The following is a 20733-nucleotide window of genomic DNA, read 5'->3' on the forward strand; positions in this document are numbered from 1 at the left end:
AGTTTTGCAGAATACCTAGCACATGTATTTATAGTTGCAATATAAGACATATAAACTACCAAAGTCCACAAACCCAGTCTAAGGTGTTAATCAAAATAATTCATCATCTAACCGATCAAATACAAGCATTCATATGTGTCTTTGAATTGCAGTGATTGTTCACAATTACAAAGTTTTCATTATTTCTCTCTAAAAATTACTGTATATCAACTATAACAATAAAATATATACAAATATTCACACTTACCTGAGGTTACTTCATCCCTGCAGTTCAATTGACTTAAACCAGCCCTAGTTTTAAGAAGGAGGCAAAGTCATGCAGTGGCAGATTTCTCAATAGGTATCTTTGAATGTTAATTCATTGTGAAGGACAGAATAAACAGTATGTGGTCTGGAAAACAGCTGAACAAATTAGCAAAATCTGCTTTCTGCTTTAAACGGTAAACTCATCAGAGGCAAATAGTTCTCCTTTGAGTAGTGGCTGAGAATGCAAATCTGTTTCCTCCTATAATGGATGTTCAAGTTGTATTGCTGTTGTAGCAGGAAAGAAAAGAGCAAATCAGTTCTACTTCAACGTTACCTCAAATTATAATGAAGCTTGCATGATGGGTTTTTCATTTATCTGTCTTCCGGTTACTATTTTCTCTCTCTCTCAATACTGGTAGTCCTCGACTTACAACCACAACTGAGCCCAAAATTTCTGTTGCTAAGTGAGACATTTGTTAAGTGAACTTTGCCCCGTTAAAGAACTTTATTGCCACAGTTGTCAAGTGAATCACTGCAGTTGTTAAATTACTAACAACTGGTATTCCCATTGACTTTGCTTGTCAGATCATGAAATGATCACATGAACCTGGGACACTGCGACTATCAAAATATGCATCAGTTGCCAAGTGTTTGAATTTTGATCATATGACCATGGGGATGCTGTAGAATAGAGAATAAAAACTTTATTGTCACTTTAAATGTACACTAATCAGCATACATTAAAATTAAATTTCGTTGCATTCAGCTCTCAAAAATAGTAAGTCATTAGTTATCTTTTTAGTGCCGTTGTAACTTCGAATGATGACTAAATGAACTGTTGTAAATCAAGGTCTACCTGTTGTCAGTCCAATTTTTGAAATCATATGTTTTATTCATTTCCTTTTTCCCTATAGACATTTTAAAAATATTTTTCAGTAGATCTAAGCAGATAGATAACTGGAAGCTTGTGTTTATGCTCTGTTGGTATACCTTGGCTTGAGTTCATGAATGACTTGTACTCTCAAAAAATGACTTAGGAATTACTTTCAGGCATCAGGTTTAACATGTTGAATTTAATCTTGGTATTTTCAACAAATAGTATGGGCCATCCCCTGTTATAAAATGATAAAATATGTTTAGGTTAAGCTTGGCTATTGATTATAGATATGGAAATTGTACATTTTGCCCTCTAGGCAATTTTTCAGTGTCCTAGGTTAGCATATAGTCCTGAGATTCTTGATGATCTCTCATGTAAGAATTAACTAGGTTCAATCCTGCTCAGTTACAAAAGGCTACACTGCTTGGATCTGCACATATACTATGCCAATACATTATGACATCCTAGGATCTTGGAAAGAATGTACATTTTGGCATACGAAGGCCAAAACCAGCTAACAAACTAGCAGTTATAATTTCACATTTTTGTGTAAATAATGATAATGATGGTGATAATAATAATACACTTTGGGTGCAGTTCTAAAATATCTGAAGCACCACTTGAATCACCATCAGCAATGACAAAATCCTTATCAGTCAATTACAAAAGGCAGTTTTATTTGGAAAAGCTTACATCTTGCAATGGTACCTTTAACACCATCAAACACCATCTGCCTATCTCAGGTCCTAGGGAAGGACTCGATAGTGGATAATAATGCCAAATCATCTAAATCTCTGGCTACCCATGCAACCAGCCATAATAACATTATGTGAAATGTAGCTTTAGAGTTTTCATCACTTTTAAAGTGTTAAGTGCAACTCTTGCTACCAAGAGGATGTTCACACTTGCCATGTGTGACTTGAGTCATAAACTCTGCTAAACCAAAATGAAATTAATTATGTTATGGCCCTATCTATACAGCTTTGCTAAGCCAAAAAGCTTGTTTTTTACTGAAGAAACGAAAAGGCCTAGTAAAAACATTAAGTACAAAGGAAAAAATAATTAAAATTTGGGATGTACCCAGAATAAAATTTGTACACTCAAAGACTATCTATTAGAGTTTGTTAAAATATAGCTAATAAATCCTGATGAGATTTTTAAAATGTGTAAAATTTTCAGTTAATTCAATTAATACCTCTCCCACAAGCCCTTGAGGCTTCATATTACGATAAGCTGCATCCTGCTTATAGTAGCTATTGGTACATTCCGGCATCCACCACTCGTCTCCTGCCTAAACTCAGCATGCAAGAGAGATTGGGTTCTCATGCCCTGTGTTGCCTTTCTGATCAACATTTGAAATCTGAAAAAATTCTAGCTAGTTCAGCAGAGTAATGCCTCTTTTGCAAAAACAACACAAATTGTGGACAAGCTCCTGGACCTAATTCAGTGTATTGGGTGCTACCTATGAAGCTGTATATGACTTGGATCCTTGTTGTCTTCAGGACTATCTTTTTGCCCTGCATCATCTGGCAGAAAGAAGATCCTCTGAATGCTGAATAGGACAATTCGCCATGACCAACACGCCGCAGCTATCTTGTCATGGCCATCCCACTGTGGGACAACTCGCCGCAGACAGTTCCATGCGGGATAACTCAACACAATAAATGTTATCTACCATTTTTTCTTTCACATTGATTCCATGGACAAAAATGGAAATAATGAAGAAACAGTGGCAGATAACATTTATTGTGTTAACCCCGTGGAATTGTCCATGGAAAGTTGACCTAGACCCCTTCTGAATGCCCACTCTTAGAGAAATCAGGGAGGTGCGGATCTGAACTCTCAGAGTGAAATAGTTGATTACACAGAGCCCTGTGATGTTATCTGTCAAGAAGCAAGCAAAGACTTTGTACTTCTGCAGGGCTTTGAGGAATGAGTTGGAAAGACAGCTTCAGATTAAGACTGAACATTATTTTGGAATTTCGGATTTAATGATTGTTTTTAAAGTATTATTGCAAGCTTCCTAAAGTTGTTCAAGTAAATAACATTCAAATAATTGAAATCAATCAAATAGTGGCTCCTCTGAACCATTTAACAGTGTCTAGAGCAGAGGTCCCAAACCTTTGGGGCACCAAGGACTGGGTCCATGGAGACAGGTTTTTCCGGGGACCAGAGGGTGCGTGGTTTTGTGTGCTCCCTCCATCTTGCGGATGGGGCTTTGCTAGCATGCTGCAGTCCAGTACTGATCCACGGATTGGGGGTCTAGAGGATCTATCCCTTCCTTCTTTCATTGAGAGAAAAACCAATCTCAAAGGAGATAAAATCAATTTTAAAAATAACCCTCTTTAAAACATTATTAACAGTTAGACATGCAGTGTGAAAGAAGATAATTACAGAGCTTTCCAGACAGTAGTAATTCAGCAGTTTCCAAATTAGTTAAGAAAAAAAGAAAGAAAATGCGGTCTTCCAAGCAGATTGTAAGATGGTATAAATGAACTTGTACAGAGGGACTAAAAGAAAGTAAAAATGAGACTTAGTACAATAAAGAAAACAAAAATGCAAAACCTAATGCAAATTTCTGACTATACATTATACCAATTTCTGTAGTCCTGAAGCAAACAACCCTCTCCTTCAAATTCTTGGCATGTCTATCTCCTTGAAAATTTCAAATGTTAAATGAAGGCTGCTGGAGAAGATGGGACCTGTAATCTTTACTTAGCCTCTCTGCACAGTCTTCTACATTTCCTTTAAAATAACCTAGAGAGAGGGGGTAATTTGATTCTGAACATGGCAAACCGATATTTCTAACTTGTGAGGATGGGCATTGCCTTATGACTCTAATACTTAATTTACCTGATGCTGTCACAAAGCACATGATATGGCTTATACCAGATGGCTATGTTGCCTACAATGCTGCCCCTGCTGCTTTGGCAGTAGCCTCCCTCCACTGCTATAACTTTGTTTTTACTACTGTGACCAGCTGTTGCCATTTGCCTCACTTTTATTCAATCAATATCCTTGTCCATGTTAACACTACATCATGCTTTGCCTGTAATGTGAACCCAGTCAGTGGTTGAATTTATGCTTTGCAATAAGCCATGATGTGGGATGTATCAATTCACACATTTTAAGCCAAAATCAAATGTATTGTGGTTAGCAGAGCATGGCTCAGCCCAATGTGTGTGAAGCGTGAACAAAATTTAATTTCCATTCTTTGGAAATGTTGCAGCAATAAAAACAAACCAAACTTTCCAACATCAGGAATTTCCTGCCAATAGTTTCTTGCTTAGTTGTTTAAATTGAAAACATCTAGCTGAAATGAATATGCAAGTTGCAATTGTGTTGAAGCCAGAGCTCTCATTACTTTGCTTGTATTACAGTCAAAGAAAAAGGCAATTGGGATTACTGAATAGATCCATAACGGCTCTGCCAGATCTTGAACCTGTCTGTTGTCAAATTTGGGGTGGGGGTGGTGGAAAGCAGATGTAATGCTATCAGCACAAAAGACAAACAGATTTTATCCTTTACTTCTTTGCCCAGGCAATCCAAAGGCTTCCATCAGTGGCCATTTTTGGTTTGGCAGGTTATGGAGCCCAGCTAATACTTTTACTGTATTTGACAAATGTTAACATGAGACTAAATTTGAAAGAAAAAAAAGCTTTTAAATCTCAGCTACTCCATATTACTAATGAGTATGGGTTGTATTTTTTGACTGAAATTTGAGAGCCAGCTTGGTGCAGTGGTTAAGCATCAGGCTAGAATCCAGGAGACTGTGACTTCTAGTCCCATCTTGGACATGAAGCTAGCAGTGTGACCTTGGGCCAGTCTCTCTTTCTCAGCCCTAGGAAAGAGGCAATGGCAAATCACTTCTACAAAATCTTGCAAAGAAAGCTGTGAGGGCTACTACAGGAGACAACAGAACTCAAAGGTGAGTGCACGCACACACACACACACGTATTAACACAATATCCAGTATATACAATATCCTTGTGGCAGGATTATCAATAATGGGTGAAAGATCCTAACCAAGTTGCCATATCCATCATACATGTTAGCAAGACACCTTAGTGAGAGAACATGTGGCCCCATTCCCCTCACATGGCTCTTTTAAGTTTCCAATTTGTTAGCTACCTCATGCTGTGGTTAAATACTTTAAAATGTAGCACAAACACAACCAATATGGGCATCTACAGAGGAAGGGAAGAAGTGATGAAAGATGTAAAATTACACAAAGTCCAGGACAAATGTACTTGCACTAGATGCCCAGTTGAAGGAACACTAAGGCAAGGATTTGTATCATGTTGCCACATGTACCATAATTTTTTGTATCACGACTTGCTGCCTGCTGACTTTACCAAGCCAGTGATGAAACCTTAAAACAGCTTTCATTTTGGAACTTATTAACCTGATTATTGTAGATGATAAAAACCTACAATTATCAGGCTTTCCCTCCCAGAGAGGATTAGAAATCCCTTAGAAACTCAAAAGAAAAATCAAATAATTGAGAATACTGTATATATTTACTGAGGCAGTTTGGAAGCCATAACCCAAAAAAAAGTTTCACCAACAATTGTATGGATATTTAAGGACAAGATTTGTGTATAGAATCCATTTTCAAATGTCTTTTGCAATTTGCCCTTTTGGTAGGGTCTCCATCCATCATGATTTATTACTCTTTTTTCTCTCACAAAAAAATCTGTGTCACCACTCTCACATTTTCAATTTGAATTTAAAGGTTCTGAGACATACTTTTTAAAAGTTTAAATGATACAATGACAGTATTAATAAACTAGGGGGATAGAGGTAAAAATACTGGCATAGAGGTTTTTTGAGGTTCCTTGAGTGTCAGAAGTACCAAACGTTTTCCATCACATAACACACTGAATAAAGATAGAAAGTTTCTATAAAAGTGATATTTATTTCATTTAAAAATACTCTTGGAAAATAAGCTAATGTAGCTAGTTCAAATGTACTATGTAATGCTTCAGTTAATGAAGATTTAGTGGCCATTATTTAAAATGTGCAAAAAGAATATGAGAGACAATAATGCAATAGTGGCATAATTGCAGAAGTCAGCTTTTTACAATTCAATTTCATCTTGGTTTGGAATTCATATAAATGAATATTAAAATACATTTTCTTAAAAATACAGAGAGCAGTTTGGAACTAAATCTAAGGAGTCTAATAATGGTACAAAATGTCAAAAGAGAATTCTCTACAAAAGGCCTACATGTTAATCTTACTCAAAATGAATATTCAGTGAAACAATAATTATGAAATCTCTGATATGAATGTACATATAATTTTGGACACATTCTTGGAACAAATTCTCCAAGTCCTATTTCATATATGTTATAAAATGCTTGTTTGAACAAAAAAGTTATACATTAGCAATTATTTATTGCCTGTGAAAAATGGCTCATTGTACAGACAGATGTGATTTGCATAACCTCTTCGAAGAAATATAAGTTAAATTAATATAACGTAATAGCAAAACACCTTAAATGTTTTATAATACTGGAACAGACAGTAATTTAATGCAAATTAGTGTTCTTTCAATAGCTATGCAGCAGACATAATTTGAAATAACTGTTAGTCCAGTCCAACATGGGAAAATTACATCTATAATCTGTCCTTTTGGATCAACTGCATATGCACAAAACTGCATAGAATCTGGTTACAATCTGTAGGATTGTTTAATCCAAAACAGTACCTGTACTTACATGATGTGCAAATTACTTCTGTTAATGAACAATAGTATTTTGCTGTGTTATTCCCTGTTGCATATGATTTTTTTTCTGAGACTAGCAATTTACTGCATTTTATGGCCTAAAGTGACTGTCATTTTGGATTTTCATAAACCAGTCTATAATCTAGAGACCACAGGGACAAAGTCTGGTTTCCATTCATCCATGATGGTTAGTTGAATAGGGTCTGCCTGATGTAGTACACCAGAGGGGGAAGAAAGAAACATGGCAGCAAGAGCATGCTCACTAGTTGCACTTACAGTTAATGTGTCGTGTGAATTCACATAAAACAGTAGGCCACCTTTGAGGAAACTCTCTTTACACTAGGACATGTCAGAAGGGACCACTAACTTATACATTTCGCATAAGGAAACAATTTTTTTTCAGTACAGTAGCCCATTTGGTGTGCAATGTTTTCTGCAGCCTGATGTGTGTATATTCTTGAAAATATTTTAATGTTTATTTACATATTGATTTGATATGTGTGGTATTTTACATAGAACAGGTAGAATGAGTAAACATGAAGCCCATGTGCCTGCTTCATTTGTATGAACTTTGGCTCATTTTAATAATATCTGGAGATGGGAGGTAAGGACTGTTTCAAAAGTTTCCCCAAGAAAGTGATTTGTGATGTTTGAAGCAAGAGAGGCAGCTGATCATTGTATATAGATTTCTAATTACTTATACTTTGAAAGTGAATGTTAATACTACACTTTAATTTTAACTTCAGTACTACAGTATAGCATACCACTGTAAAGGTCTAATTAAAAAGGCCTTTAGTGAGAAATACCGACTGAACTCTACAAAAATTGAGAAGGAAGGATAAACTAATGATAGTTTTTTTCCACAGGTTTCTAAAAAAGAAAATGATTTTAAGAAAAAGCATTTAATTATGTTATAGTTTAGCTGATTAACATCTAGAATTAGATCTGTGATCAAAGAAGTAATTTACTGTTATGCACAGGTGACAATCAGCTCCATTCAGGTGTCACAAAGCAGATGTGACTAGTCCTCTTTTTCCATGAACTCTCCTCATCCACACATTAATTAATAACATCATAATTTGCTGGAGCATCTAAGCTAGATAAACTGGGACTACTGATAATCAATTGCTTTCCTGAAACCAGGATCTGAAGGGGTTTCAACCTCAGTTCAGACCTCTCTTTGCCTATAATTTGAACAGGATACTTTATCAGACTACAATTAATGCAAAAATCTCAAAAGATAAGTAGAAGAGCGAGAGGTGCTCCTGAATGCTGAACCATACCTTGGCAAACAGAACTGTGATGTCTAAGAAGAGCTGTCAGGATTAGACAGCAATCTGAGATTTTATTAGGAGATAAAATAAGAAAATACCCACTGGAGAATATAAGCTATCATCTTGAAGTGGGCAGTGTTCCAAACCAGCAGGAATATTGCTTCCCCTGAGTGGAATAAATCAGGCAGAGCACCACCAGCTGAAGCAGTTCTGCAACGCCAGCATTGCACATCTAATTCTAAAATACATTAAGATTCAATAAGAGCACTTAATTTTACACATAATTGACATCATCTTCTTCTGTATTCAAGTTGAGATTTAAAGTCTGCTTTAAAAGGCTTTTTAAAAGCATTGATCAGGTGTGTTTCCATAACAAGATATTTTTCATGCTTGCAGTTCTCCCAAGTCTCCTCCTTAAGCCTTTGACATGTGTGATATGATAAATATGGAAGTATTCACTAGTCACACAGAACCTGTGTTGGTCAAAATACCCTGTAAGTCGTCCGGCTGTGCAAGTATAATTGAATCAATGTGCTTCTTTAACTTTTCGATAGTTCCAGGTTTCACAGGTAAATTTTCTCCATCAGTCTATAATTATAAAAATGCAAATTAAAATGTTTTACAAGACCAAGTTATCACTGCTACATCTAATATCTATCTACTTATTTCTAAACAGCAAAATTCAGTAAAAATAAAAGATCAAAGGCTCAAGGTTTCTAATATTTCAGTTAGGCCTGGGAAAGATATTTCTCTGAAACTGGAGTGCTACTGTCTGTCAGTATATGGAGAACTATATTCAAAGATTTGAACCAATGATATAGGGCACTTTTACTAATTCATTTCTGACAGGTTTTCAATGTTTTCCACTCTTGGAAGTAAATTCAGTTTTAAATTAAATGGAAAATAGCTTTTCCTTCAACTGCATTTGACCAGCAGATGGAGCTGTGAACAAATATATTATTCTGGTAAGCACATTAAAAAAAAACCACATCAATACATATTTGGCAGTAATGAAAATAGAAAGCACTACACTTTTATATCCTGGAAGGGGGACAGGCAATATCTGGGGGATATTAAAGTGGACCCAGCCAGCTACTCCTTCTCTAGCTGATTTTTATCTTAATCAATAATATTAATTTTACAAAATGGGAAGCTGCCATGCTGCAAATTAACAAGAAACCTTCTGGTAAAATGGATGGGGTTTTTTTGAGCTCAACATTTAATAAATGTCCGTTGGTCTAAAAACGTTTGCCTATTTCTCAGTCTAAGGAATTAGAGCAACTGGTATGTTCATGTGAAACTGCAGTAAACATGTTCCACAAAGATGCCAGGAGAAAAACTATTGACTGGGGAGTAACAATGCTAGTTAGGAGGAATTGGGAACCTTGGTTACTGATCATCAAAATTCCTTCGCATTATCCTTTCATGGATAGGAGAATGGACAGATATACAATATAGTTTTCTTGGATCATTCTGACAATGTAGGTGTCAACTGGAATAATTAAAAAGGGACAACACATAAAACATTAGCAAAGGCATATAGAATGCTTTGGAAAAAAAATCTACATACCAATTTAGCTTTTAATTTTAAGACTAGATCCACTGTTTCCACTTCAGTATGTTTCTGACTCCAGAAAAGCAAGTCCTAGAAAAAGAAAAAATGTGCCTGAAAATTAATTACATCCATAAATATTACATCAAGCAAGATGCAAGAAAAATAAAACAAGTCTGAAACAACTAAACTATTATCGATTTTAATACTACTACTCATACCAAGATTCTGCAATGTAATTAAAAATCAGAGGTGGGAAACTATCCTCAGCACTTGGTATTTCAATTTGATATGCACATTTTCAACTGGATTTTCAAGTATAAACACTGTTCTGCACTTAAAGAATGGATAGGTGAGAAAAAGCTTCATGGAAAGATGCTGATCTAACCTCATTACACAATGCTTCCAAATGAAGTGCCTCCAGTTTCCGTGTCATTTCTTTTCGCCGTGTCCGGAACCAACCATCAAAATTGTAAGATTTCAGAAAATGCCTTTAAGACAAAAGGAAAATTTGTTTCACTACAGGAATATTCTGCAATCAAAGCAAATATCTATCTTTTTAACCAGATGTATTTCCAAGTGAAATGTATCGTATAAGATATAATTTTGAATTACTTACATTTGTATGTTGACAAAGAACCCTCTTATAATATATGTCTATGTCTCATAACATATAATTAGTTAGGGTTAGTAACATATATTGGCTTTTTACTTGCAATATAAGCAGCCAGAAAAAGAATGGACTGATTCTTATGAACTTCAGCATTATTGTGTTTTGAAGACATAATGTTTTGAATGTAGAAGAAACTTCCAAAGAACTATCTCACAAACCAAAATACTATGAAGTGCCCATGAAACTGTTATCTGAAGATGTTTCAAGAATGAATGATATATATATATATGCAGATGCACTTTTTAACATAATTTTCAGAGTCTTGTTTATAAACAGCAGGTTAATCATGAATTTCCTATCTATCCTTCATCTACATACTCCATTCCCAAACTATAAAGTAGTTAAAGCTGATCTTATAAGGGATTGTGGATAAAGGGCAATATTTGACTTAGCTAGCAATTGGAAAGAATAGCATATTACATTTTGCGCTTTAGGCATGATTCTTTAGGAAGCATCAAAACACATTCTAATACCTTAGTAATAATAGCCTTCAAAACATAAAATAGATTTTTAAAAAGTATGCATTTTATAAGCAAGAAAGGGCAAGTGTAATGAGATGGTTACATTGTGTCTAGGATGCTGGTTCATTCTCCTGCAATCTTATTCATATTTATGTTTGATTGTTATTTTAAATATGTTTTAACTGCTTTATTATACACTGTCCAGAGTCATGTTTGTGAGATATGTGGCTAAATACATTTGATAAATAAATAAAATTCAATGTAGCTGTACACGGTCTACTAGAACACAATGAGCATCATGCTAAGGCTCTTTTAGTAAAAAAAAATTACCTGTACAATCCTATCCAGTCCCCCTTTAACCGAGAAGTAAGCTGAGGCCCTGTTTTTTCAAGAGTTTTCATAAACTCCTCTTTGCTGAAAGGCTTCAATTGTGGAGGACTCTATGAGAAGACAGAACTATAAGCTAACGGGGCAGAAATTGTGTGTGTATACGTAATAAATTCTTAGCTTCTAAAAATATTCTCACCTTCCAAGGTGATATGCTTTTTTGTAGAGGCATTAAACTTGCTACGTATCTTTCCTGAACAAAAACAAGATGCAAAAATAAGATACTGTACAGAAAGGCAGGTATTAGCCAAATTTAACATTGTATTTTATCTGATTCAAAAAAGTGACCAGAAGAGCTGTTTTGAAATAAAAGGTATAAAATTGGCATTATGCTAATTCTAGCATCTATTCTGTGAAAGACCAAATTTTGAAGTGCAACTTTGCCTAACTTCAAAATATGTGTTATCTCTGTATATGCACAACAGTACGTGCATAAGATCTAGTACTTTTTATTCTTGAGAAAACTCTTAGAATTTTGAAATCCTAAAATAAATTATGAAATGGACACAGTACAAAATAAGAAAAAATAGCCGTGTTTACTTATCTTGGAATTACAAGTAAGGTGCAAAAGAACATACTGCTAAGAAACATGTTTTTAGATTCAGATTCCTTTGAAAGAATCTAGAACTGGAATCTAGGCAACTTATACATTTTGATAAACAATTAAAAAGAAACCGCACTCAGGATTATGATTTATTTTATTATCAAATAAGTTTTGTACAATTCTTTTTTTTTTAGAAAGGAAGTCTACTGTTCAAATTGTCTCCATTCTAGGCCTAGAAATAAATGATTAAAATGATAAAAAATACAGTTCCCACTAAGAAACAAATGGGTTTCTCGTTTACATTTACTTACTAGAGGAATAATGAAGCTTTGAGTCAATTCCAAGAAATAACGACGAAGGATTATGCTTTGGGCTTCTGCAGGACGCTTCTGTTGTACTCCCTGAAAAAAAGCAATTATGTTCACTGCAGATACACTCTACTGAAATTGATAAGCAACTGTTAATGTACGATGTTTATATTGATAATGTTTTACAATATAATGGGGGAGAGAATGTATGCCAGAATTTTTGTCAAATTATTTAAAGCCACAGATTAAATTATGCTATAGATCTTTAACATATGACAAGGATAAAATGCGGCCCATTTAGGTTCAAGACTTTGATCCAAAAACATAAAATCCAATTCTTGTTCTTTGTGTAACATGATAGTAGAGCACAAATATGTGAATAATGGAAAACATTGTGAAGGTGGTATTTTAAGGGTCCCATTCTTACAGAAATAATCTGTTGGGGAATGCAAGGTGGATGAAGCTGAAGTAAGCAATGGGTGGAACCAGAATACAGACAAGAATGAGGACTCCTTCTTTGACATTACTTTAAAAAAACTTTTTGCACCCTCTTCTTTCTTTGCCAAGTAGCCAGCTGCAAGAAAGGAATGTTTTTATCATAGATATCTTGCAGCAGGTTGGCTGAGGTGAAAGTTAGTTGAAAGGTTGAAAGATTGTTGCAGTTTTAAGGCCACAACTCAGTTCCTGAATACCTCATCAACATATAAATACCAAACAAGACAACAACCCAAATAACACGGGGACATGGCCATCTTCCGTTTTGTACAGTTACGAATTCACAGGAGGACGGACCCTAATTAGGAAATATGTGAAAATGGAGCATATTTTGTTCAAAAAAAGGGAGAAAACAAAGCAAATAAGCATTGTCTCTGTCCAGTATCGATTACTGCTAATACTTCAAGTTTGAAATAATACCTTTTGTAATTGTTTTACGATGTCTTCATCTTTGTTTAAGTATGGTTTGTATGATGTATAAACACCTAGGAAGGAAGAACACTACATTTATCTCTGGGGTTGATCCACATGGACTCCAAATTGAAAATTTATAATGTGAAAAAAAATGTATTACCTGGTTTGGAATCCAAAGTTTTTAAGTTCTTCAGCTTTTTTACTTTAACTTGCTTCGGAACTTCACCTGCCAAATGGCATGAAAAGGTCATCCTTTAATAAAATATTAGTATCTTAATTAGTATCTTTCCATTTTAGTTAATGCCAGGCCCCACGGGGGGAGGAGGAGGGGGAGAAATACAGAAGATAATACCTGCTTCCAACTCTTTTTGAAGGATCAGGTTGCTGACAATTTTCCCAGATAAAGTCTCCATGCATAGTTATTAACCATCCTGCTCCCCAGGATAAAGAAAAAACTAACTGGGGTGGAAGGGACTCACTATTGTGGTAGACCTTTTGAGAGGGCCAACATGTTGGCCCACATCAGCTTTCACACTATGACCAAACAGGCAAAATGGTGGTGACATTAGCATGATCAAAGCTCTAACAATTTGTACATGCAACGTATCAGTTGCATTTAACCACTGTTATCCACACCACCTTGACAAGGCAACACACTTTATATTGGGCTGCCCTTGAAAAATAACAAGAAACTGCAACTGATACAAAATGCAGTGACCCATGCAAAGTATAGGTGCTGTGCATGTTCCACACATATTTTACATTTAACCACAACGGAAGGAAGAATATAGGTTTAAATTTCTGTACATCTCAAAAAAAAAATCACCAATCAATTTAAATACTTTACCTGAGACTTTGATATCTCCTATTCGAATGATGTGTGGCCAATGCTGAAGTGTTTTAGCAAAAAATGGATTTGTCACTCCTAATATGACAGAAGGCCTGTAATACACAAGATGCTTAAATGAGACCAGTAAGAGGTGGAAATCTGCTAAGTTCCAGAGGGGAAGCATGTTGGAAAACACATAAACAGAAAATATGCAGCATATTTTACATTAAGCTCAGATCCAATGTAGCTCTTTCCCGAACAAAAGGGCTCACTTTGTACATTCATAATAAAGAATTTCGATTCAGCGCCAATGACAGAAGCTGCTGTTCACAGAAAGGACTGTAATTTTGCAAATTCCCCTCCAACTTGCTTCCCACATGCTGTTTTTTAAACCAATCTGCAGTTATGAACAGAATTAGAAAAAAAAATATTTCCCAATTTCTCTTAGCGAGACATGTTCAAATTCATAGATCTCCCATAAAGGGGCTCTGCCAGAGCTTTACCCCTCAAAACGGTAACAGCTTCCTCAGCCAATTTTGTTAGCTGAAATTTGAAGAGAAAAGTGTGTGTGTGTGGGGGGGGGGGAAACAGAGTTGCTCGTAGGTGCCAGAGGATGAAAGCCCTTGTAAATATGAATAGTGGATAAACATACTGTCTAAATCCATGATTTGCTTCATCAGTGTTTGTTAAATCAGTTACAATAGATTGAGCTCACACTACACACCAAGCCACATCTAACAGTTTATAAACCACAGTGGATTGGGACTGGGAAGGCACAGATATGTGAGTCCCTTTCCTTTCCTGAAAGTGCACAAGCAGCACACAAGAAAACAAAGGAACCCAGCCTTTTCCTTTATCCCCCTCCCCCCAACTGAAAAGAATGTGTGTCCTTTTCCGCCTCTAATCCTCAACAAGAAATGACATATTCTTATTGTCTATTATTACCCAACTTAGTTCTGCTCTTTTCTGTCTGGTGACATTATGGTTCACAGCTTAAGCAAAACTTTCCCCATTAAAACTGAGGAACATAATAGATCCCCAGAGAATTAGCTGCCTTCACAAGATCTGGAAGATCCTGTTTCCATACTCAGGCCCTTCACTTGTGACTGAATGCCAAGTGAGAGCCTGCCACATCTCAGTACATTCCATGTCCTAGAGCACCTTCTTCGGATGCATGATGGTTTATGCTCAGCTGGCAGAGCTTGATAGTTATACATCTAGGCTTTACAGATCTAATTGTTTATTTTAGTTAACCATGCATGTATCTCTAGAAATTGATGCTAACATCATATAAATATAGTCATCATTATAAGAACCAAACAATTGTAAAGCAAAAGAGCAAGTGAGATTGGAAATAAAAAGAAATGGAGATTATTTTAAAATGTAGAAAATCTAAAAAATAATGCAAGCTAAAGTGATTTTAACAAAGGACTATGATAAAAACAACTAAACTAAACCCGTATCATGAGAAAAGGAAAAAACCAATGTAGTTACTTATCATACTTGATAAAATCATTGACTTGGCTAAATTTTCACCAATTTAATTTTAAAACAAGATAAATGAAATGTATATATACAGTATATCAACCTGCTGAACTGGAATTCTGTAAAACAGTAATATTGCTTTACATGTTATCTTTAAGTGTTTGATCCAACATGTTGTAAGGAGTGGTGAGCCAGCCTTCCCATCCCGCATAAATTAGATTGGTGATGTAGGTAAAAAACTGATCTCCCTGCTTAAAAGTCAATTGCTTCCATTAACTCTATGCATGATTTCTTTCTTCTGAACTGGAATTCTGAGAGTGGATGATTCAGTTTACAAGGAAACTTCTGCATTAATTTGAAGGCTCCTTGTGGTATACATCCAGTTATTTTACCAACAGATTAGGAGACAGTTGGGGCTGGTCATTGCTCCTTCATGTTGAATTAAACACTAATGGTGATATTACAACAAAATGCCAAGAATCAAATTACTAATCATAAACCTGCTGCAATGCTTTTTCAATATCCAGAAAAAAGCAAATGCAACAACTGAGAATAAATGCAAACCTATACCAGTCTGGGGGAGGGACTAAAAATGAAAAAAAAAATAAGAGATTCAGTGCTAAGTTAAACTCAAGAATCCTCCCACAGTTACTTAAAAATACAGGGCATTCTAGAGCAGCTTTTAAAATGAACATTACTTTATATTTTGATGGGCTTAACTTTATTTTACTCTAAACAGTTTAGACATGATTTTATCTCCCTCTCAATTTATCATCATAAAGTCTTTCAATCAACAGTTCTAGTAAATTCACACACAACCAGAATAATCCTTTGAATGTATGGGTGGTGAAAAATTCCACAGATGTGACAACTGGAAATGCTGCTTAAAATTAGACCACAAGGAAGTGTAGACCCCAAAACAAAATATTCATAGAGGGATGTCAGCTCTGTTTGAAATAACAGCATATGCTAAGCCACAAGTTGCTTCATCTTTTACATTTGTTTAATGGGATCATCAACATTCCAAGCATTGCTTTGTTTCTGTGAGGATGGTTAAGCACAGCACAATTTAATTTCTAAAAATAACTTGCACAGAAATATGTTTTCCATATTTGGATATTTAATCATTCTGAATAGATGACTTTTTAAAGAAAATACACAAAACTTATTATTTTACATTTCTTTTCCACATGGGAAAATAACATAGCAAGCAATGGTTTTTCTTTTTTTCAATTCTCAATTTAAATTCAATTAATTATGGAAAGCCAAACTGAAGAATATATTCCTGTTAAAACTTCCTCTGTTAAAAGTTCCTAATCTTTTCAATCAATATTCCACCACCAAATTCAGTGAGACATTTTTGAGTAGACAGGCGTAAGGTACTTTGTCAAGCCAAATTATGTCAGAACAACCTGTTTAACATGACCATACATTTACTTACGGGGTCTGTGTACGAGTGGTATAGTCCTTGAATTCACTGTCATGTATTGTAAAATAAGGTCTAAAATCACTGTAGTACTTCAAAGGTGAGATACAGCTGTGAAATGAACATATAGGAGATAAACCTTTCAGTTTATTACATGTTTGCTAGGTAATCTCGATAAAATCTTCCAAGATGTAGCAATTTTCTACTGTCTTTCAATGTATAACTGAATTCCTGAACAAATGCAAAGTGTATCACCATTGGTTAAAGGAGCCATGGTATTGCAGTGGTTAGAATGCAGTATTGCAGGCTAACTCTGCCCACTGCCAGGAGTTTGATCCTGATGCACTCAAGGTTGACTTAGCCTTCCATCCTTCCAGGGTCAATAAAATGAGGACCCAGATTGTTGGGGGCAATGTGCTGAGAGAGTGCTGTTAAGCACTATGGAGTGGTATATAAATCTAATAATATGTGAAGTAAAAAATGAAAAAAATTGCCTGACAAAAACACTGTGATGATTCAATACAGGGAAAATGTACATCTGTATGGACAGGAAAAAAAATCAGGCTGCCTTGATGCATAACATAACAAGAAAGAAAAAAGCCATAGTGACCTGTTGATGCATTCAGGTAAAATCTCCAGGCCTTCTCACAATTGTCTGGTACCTTTTTTTGAGGTTAACTTTTGCTTATTAACATCTATTAGTATTTAATTTCAATATTTTTTTAAAAAGTATCAACACAAAAAGAAGTATTATGTAACATTAATTATTCAGCTGGTTAAACTGAAAGCTATCACATTTACTACCCTCAGCAACCCCCCTGCAGCTTCTAAAATTACCTATACATTTAGGGACACATCACATTAAGAGATGATCTGTTTAATTGTTGTTTGTGGAATAAAGTATTACTAACTGGGGTTATCCACAATGATAAATCATGAAAAAGCAGCCAGTTTAATGGCTTAGGACATCCGATCCAAGTTTTCCTTCTGTTTTTTTTTTGAAATAAAAACTTAAAGGCTTTTAATCCCGCTACACTCTTTCCATTTTGTGATTCACTCCAAGAGCCCCATCATACAGCTTTTTAAAAATACTCCATATGTTTACCTCACAAGCGCCAAGACAGTGTCTGAAGATTCTGATGGTGATGGTGCCATGACAACTAATGGTTCCCCTAACAACACTAGTTCCCACAGCATCTGGACGTGAAAGAATACTGGCAAGAAACATCTGAAACAGATTCACAAAAGTAAATATTTTTTTCCTTGCCCTAGTTATAGCAGAGACAGCAGAACCAAAATTTGCAATAGAAATATAATCTTGGGTTGCACACTCAAGACTTTAAGGCAAAATAATTGTTAAAGCTTCTTGGAAAACACAGAAGTAGAAAAGCTGTGCAGATAAAGTGGGATTTGAACTTTTGGTTCAAACCATACAGTTGCCATGTGCCTACATTTAGCCAGCTATCAGGACAAGATGAAAGCTGAATTCACTCATATTGCAGCATTCGCAATGGGAGATCACACAGAATGTTAAATTCTTAAGAAATGATTTCCTGATTTCTTTTACTGCAAACATATTTAGACACTTTCTGAAATACAACAATAACAATTTGCATAAAGGGAGCAAAGAAAACCTACAACAGGAATTGATTTTCTAATTAGCGGTTAGAGTTCCTCTCTAACCTCTATAGACTCATCTCACACAAAAAGAAATCTGACCAAATTCCAGTAACAGTATGTTAAAATTAGTGATTATAATGTGCATCAAACAAGGATAGGTAATTTTCCTGGACTGGGCTCAAGAACTTTAAGCAGATAGCAATCGCACTTTGACTTATATACCGCTTCACAGTGCTTTACAGCCTCCTCTAAGCGGTTTACAGAGTCAGCATATTGCCCCCAACAATCTGGGTCCTCATTTTACCGATCTTGGAAGGCTGAGTCAACCTTGGGCCGGTGAGACTCGAACTGCCGAACTGCTAGCAGTCAGCAGAAGAAGCCTGCAGTACTTCATTCTAACTATTGTGCCACCACGGCTCAAATGCACAAATGGACATGGTATACGTCTCCTCCCCACCTCAATTTTGTCCTCATCTCTACAACACGTGGTGGAAAAGCTTTAATCCCTACTAATCCAAAGAATGAGTAAGATTCATGCTTTCTCATTGCTATTAGAAGCAAGATTAAAGTTTATTTAATTTTAAAAGTTCTTCAGGAGTGATTGTAATGAAAATGCTGTCTCTCCACAGTTAAAGGAAAAGAAATAGCTATCTGCTTTTACTGCCCAAATAGGCAATGTTAGCAAAAGAGCCAAAAACATAGGAAAATGACAGGAGTGTTTCTTGTGAGAGCACATAAACAGCTACATATTATACAAAGATGCATGTAACATAAATTTAAAAACTGTGTTTCATAGGATGATATCTTATCTCTGTGTCTCTTTGTTAATTAATCAATTCATGCTTCCAGTTCCTGAAACTTTGATGTAACGTGTGAACTTCAAGAAATCAAACCAAGATGCTTTTTAATCTTTACCTAAAGAGATCTACTTCATAGACAGTTGGCAAAGCAATGGAGATTTGTGAATCTGCCTAAAAAAAAGACAAAAAAGATTGTTGAGCAGAGAAGTACCAAACAACAAAATAAAAAGTGTATTACGCTATCTTTGCAACAATGATCTTCTATAATAAGCTTATCGCATAAATCTATAAAGTGCCCTTCATTAGATTCCCTACTTTTTTATTTCTTAATTTGTATACCACCTGTTACAAAATTACCCTGGGCATTTTACACAATAGAATTCACACAACTAGTAAAAATAACAAGAGGATCAACTCAAAAGTAGAATACATGGCACATATCAGAGAAGGATAATTAAACAAACTTACTCCCAACAAGCCATCAGGGAACCAATCACTACATCTATTCCAGGGGTTGCTAAAAGAACCAGGCTTTTATGCCTTTAAGCCATAAGTCAAAGTATCAGATCCATGCAGACTTCAGAGGAATGCTGTTCCTCAGCATCTACTGAGAAGATGCATCTCCAGGGTCCAACAAGATGACATTGCTTTATAGCTGGGACCTGGAATGTACCCACTCGTCCAGAACTTATCATCTGGACAGAAACAGTAGACAGACTGGCCTATTGGTAAACAGTGATATGTTCCATGGGCAAAATTGGGACCATCCATAATTATTCATGCGGCTGCATTTTGGATCAGTATAGCTTCTGAAAATTGCAAGAGTCCAAACAGGAGGTGATGATAGCATGGGTGACTGAGGAAAAAGGCTTTTCAGTCCAGGGAGGGACATAACTTTCACACAATATAGCCATGGCTACCACAAGTCTATAGTACATATCTGCTTATGAACAACTAGATTTATTCCATTTCAATCTTTCCTTTAATGAATATATTTCAGCACCCTCCCTCAGCTGCATGGCTTTTGTTAAAAATTCAGAGAGTTGAAGTTTACAGATCAGAAAGGTGCCCAAGGGGAAGACAACTCTAAAGCTGCTAGTAAAGCCTCTTTGAGGAATTTTATGCTTATTATCCACTCCTTAACTTACCTTTCAAGTCCAAACAGCTGAGATGGGCAAATCTGGGCTTGCTGCAGTGAAGGCTGGACAAGAAGCAATGGGTGGAACTTTTACAGTAAGAGATCCAAACTTAAACTAAGGAATTTCCCAATTGTGAGAGCTACTAAGCAATCAAACAACCTGTCTCTTGAAGTTGCAGGTGCTCCATCATTGGAGTTTTTCAAGAATATATTGGATAGCCTTTTATTCAGAATAGGAGATTTCTGCAGTGAGCAAGAGTTTGGACTAGAACACCCCCATTTCCTTGATTCTATGAAAAGAAGGTTTGAGAGCCCTTTATAGCATTTGCAATCCTGCATGTCTATGGAGATTAGGTCGTAGTTATTCCAAAGGTGCTTTTCACAAGGCAACTAGACTTTCCTGTTTTTCTTTGAAGACATTTTGCTTCTCATCCAAGAAGCTTCTTCAGCTCTGACTGGATGGTGGGGAATGG

At 35.7% G+C, this 20733-nt stretch overlaps 1 protein-coding gene across 1 annotated transcript in view; it reads right to left on the minus strand.

Annotated features, from left to right (window-relative positions):
- Positions 1-6043: 6043 nt before the first annotated feature.
- DENND6A (DENN domain containing 6A) overlaps positions 6044-20733 on the minus strand; it is a 28347-nt gene continuing 13657 nt past the window's right edge. The window contains exons 9-20 of the mRNA XM_015816335.1: positions 19238-19293; positions 17808-17930; positions 16718-16813; positions 13810-13904; positions 13123-13188; positions 12969-13033; positions 12057-12146; positions 11341-11394; positions 11145-11254; positions 10069-10171; positions 9699-9773; positions 6044-8716 (exon numbers count right to left, since the gene is read on the minus strand). Of these exons, the coding sequence (XP_015671821.1) occupies positions 8591-8716; positions 9699-9773; positions 10069-10171; positions 11145-11254; positions 11341-11394; positions 12057-12146; positions 12969-13033; positions 13123-13188; positions 13810-13904; positions 16718-16813; positions 17808-17930; positions 19238-19293 (1059 nt within the window). The 3' untranslated portion in view covers positions 6044-8590. The remainder of the gene's footprint in view (positions 8717-9698; positions 9774-10068; positions 10172-11144; positions 11255-11340; positions 11395-12056; positions 12147-12968; positions 13034-13122; positions 13189-13809; positions 13905-16717; positions 16814-17807; positions 17931-19237; positions 19294-20733) is intronic.

The sequence above is a fragment of the Protobothrops mucrosquamatus genome, unplaced genomic scaffold (assembly GCF_001527695.2).
Source record: "Protobothrops mucrosquamatus isolate PMUCROS unplaced genomic scaffold, P.Mucros_1.0 scaffold428, whole genome shotgun sequence".
Taxonomy (NCBI): domain Eukaryota; kingdom Metazoa; phylum Chordata; class Lepidosauria; order Squamata; family Viperidae; genus Protobothrops; species Protobothrops mucrosquamatus.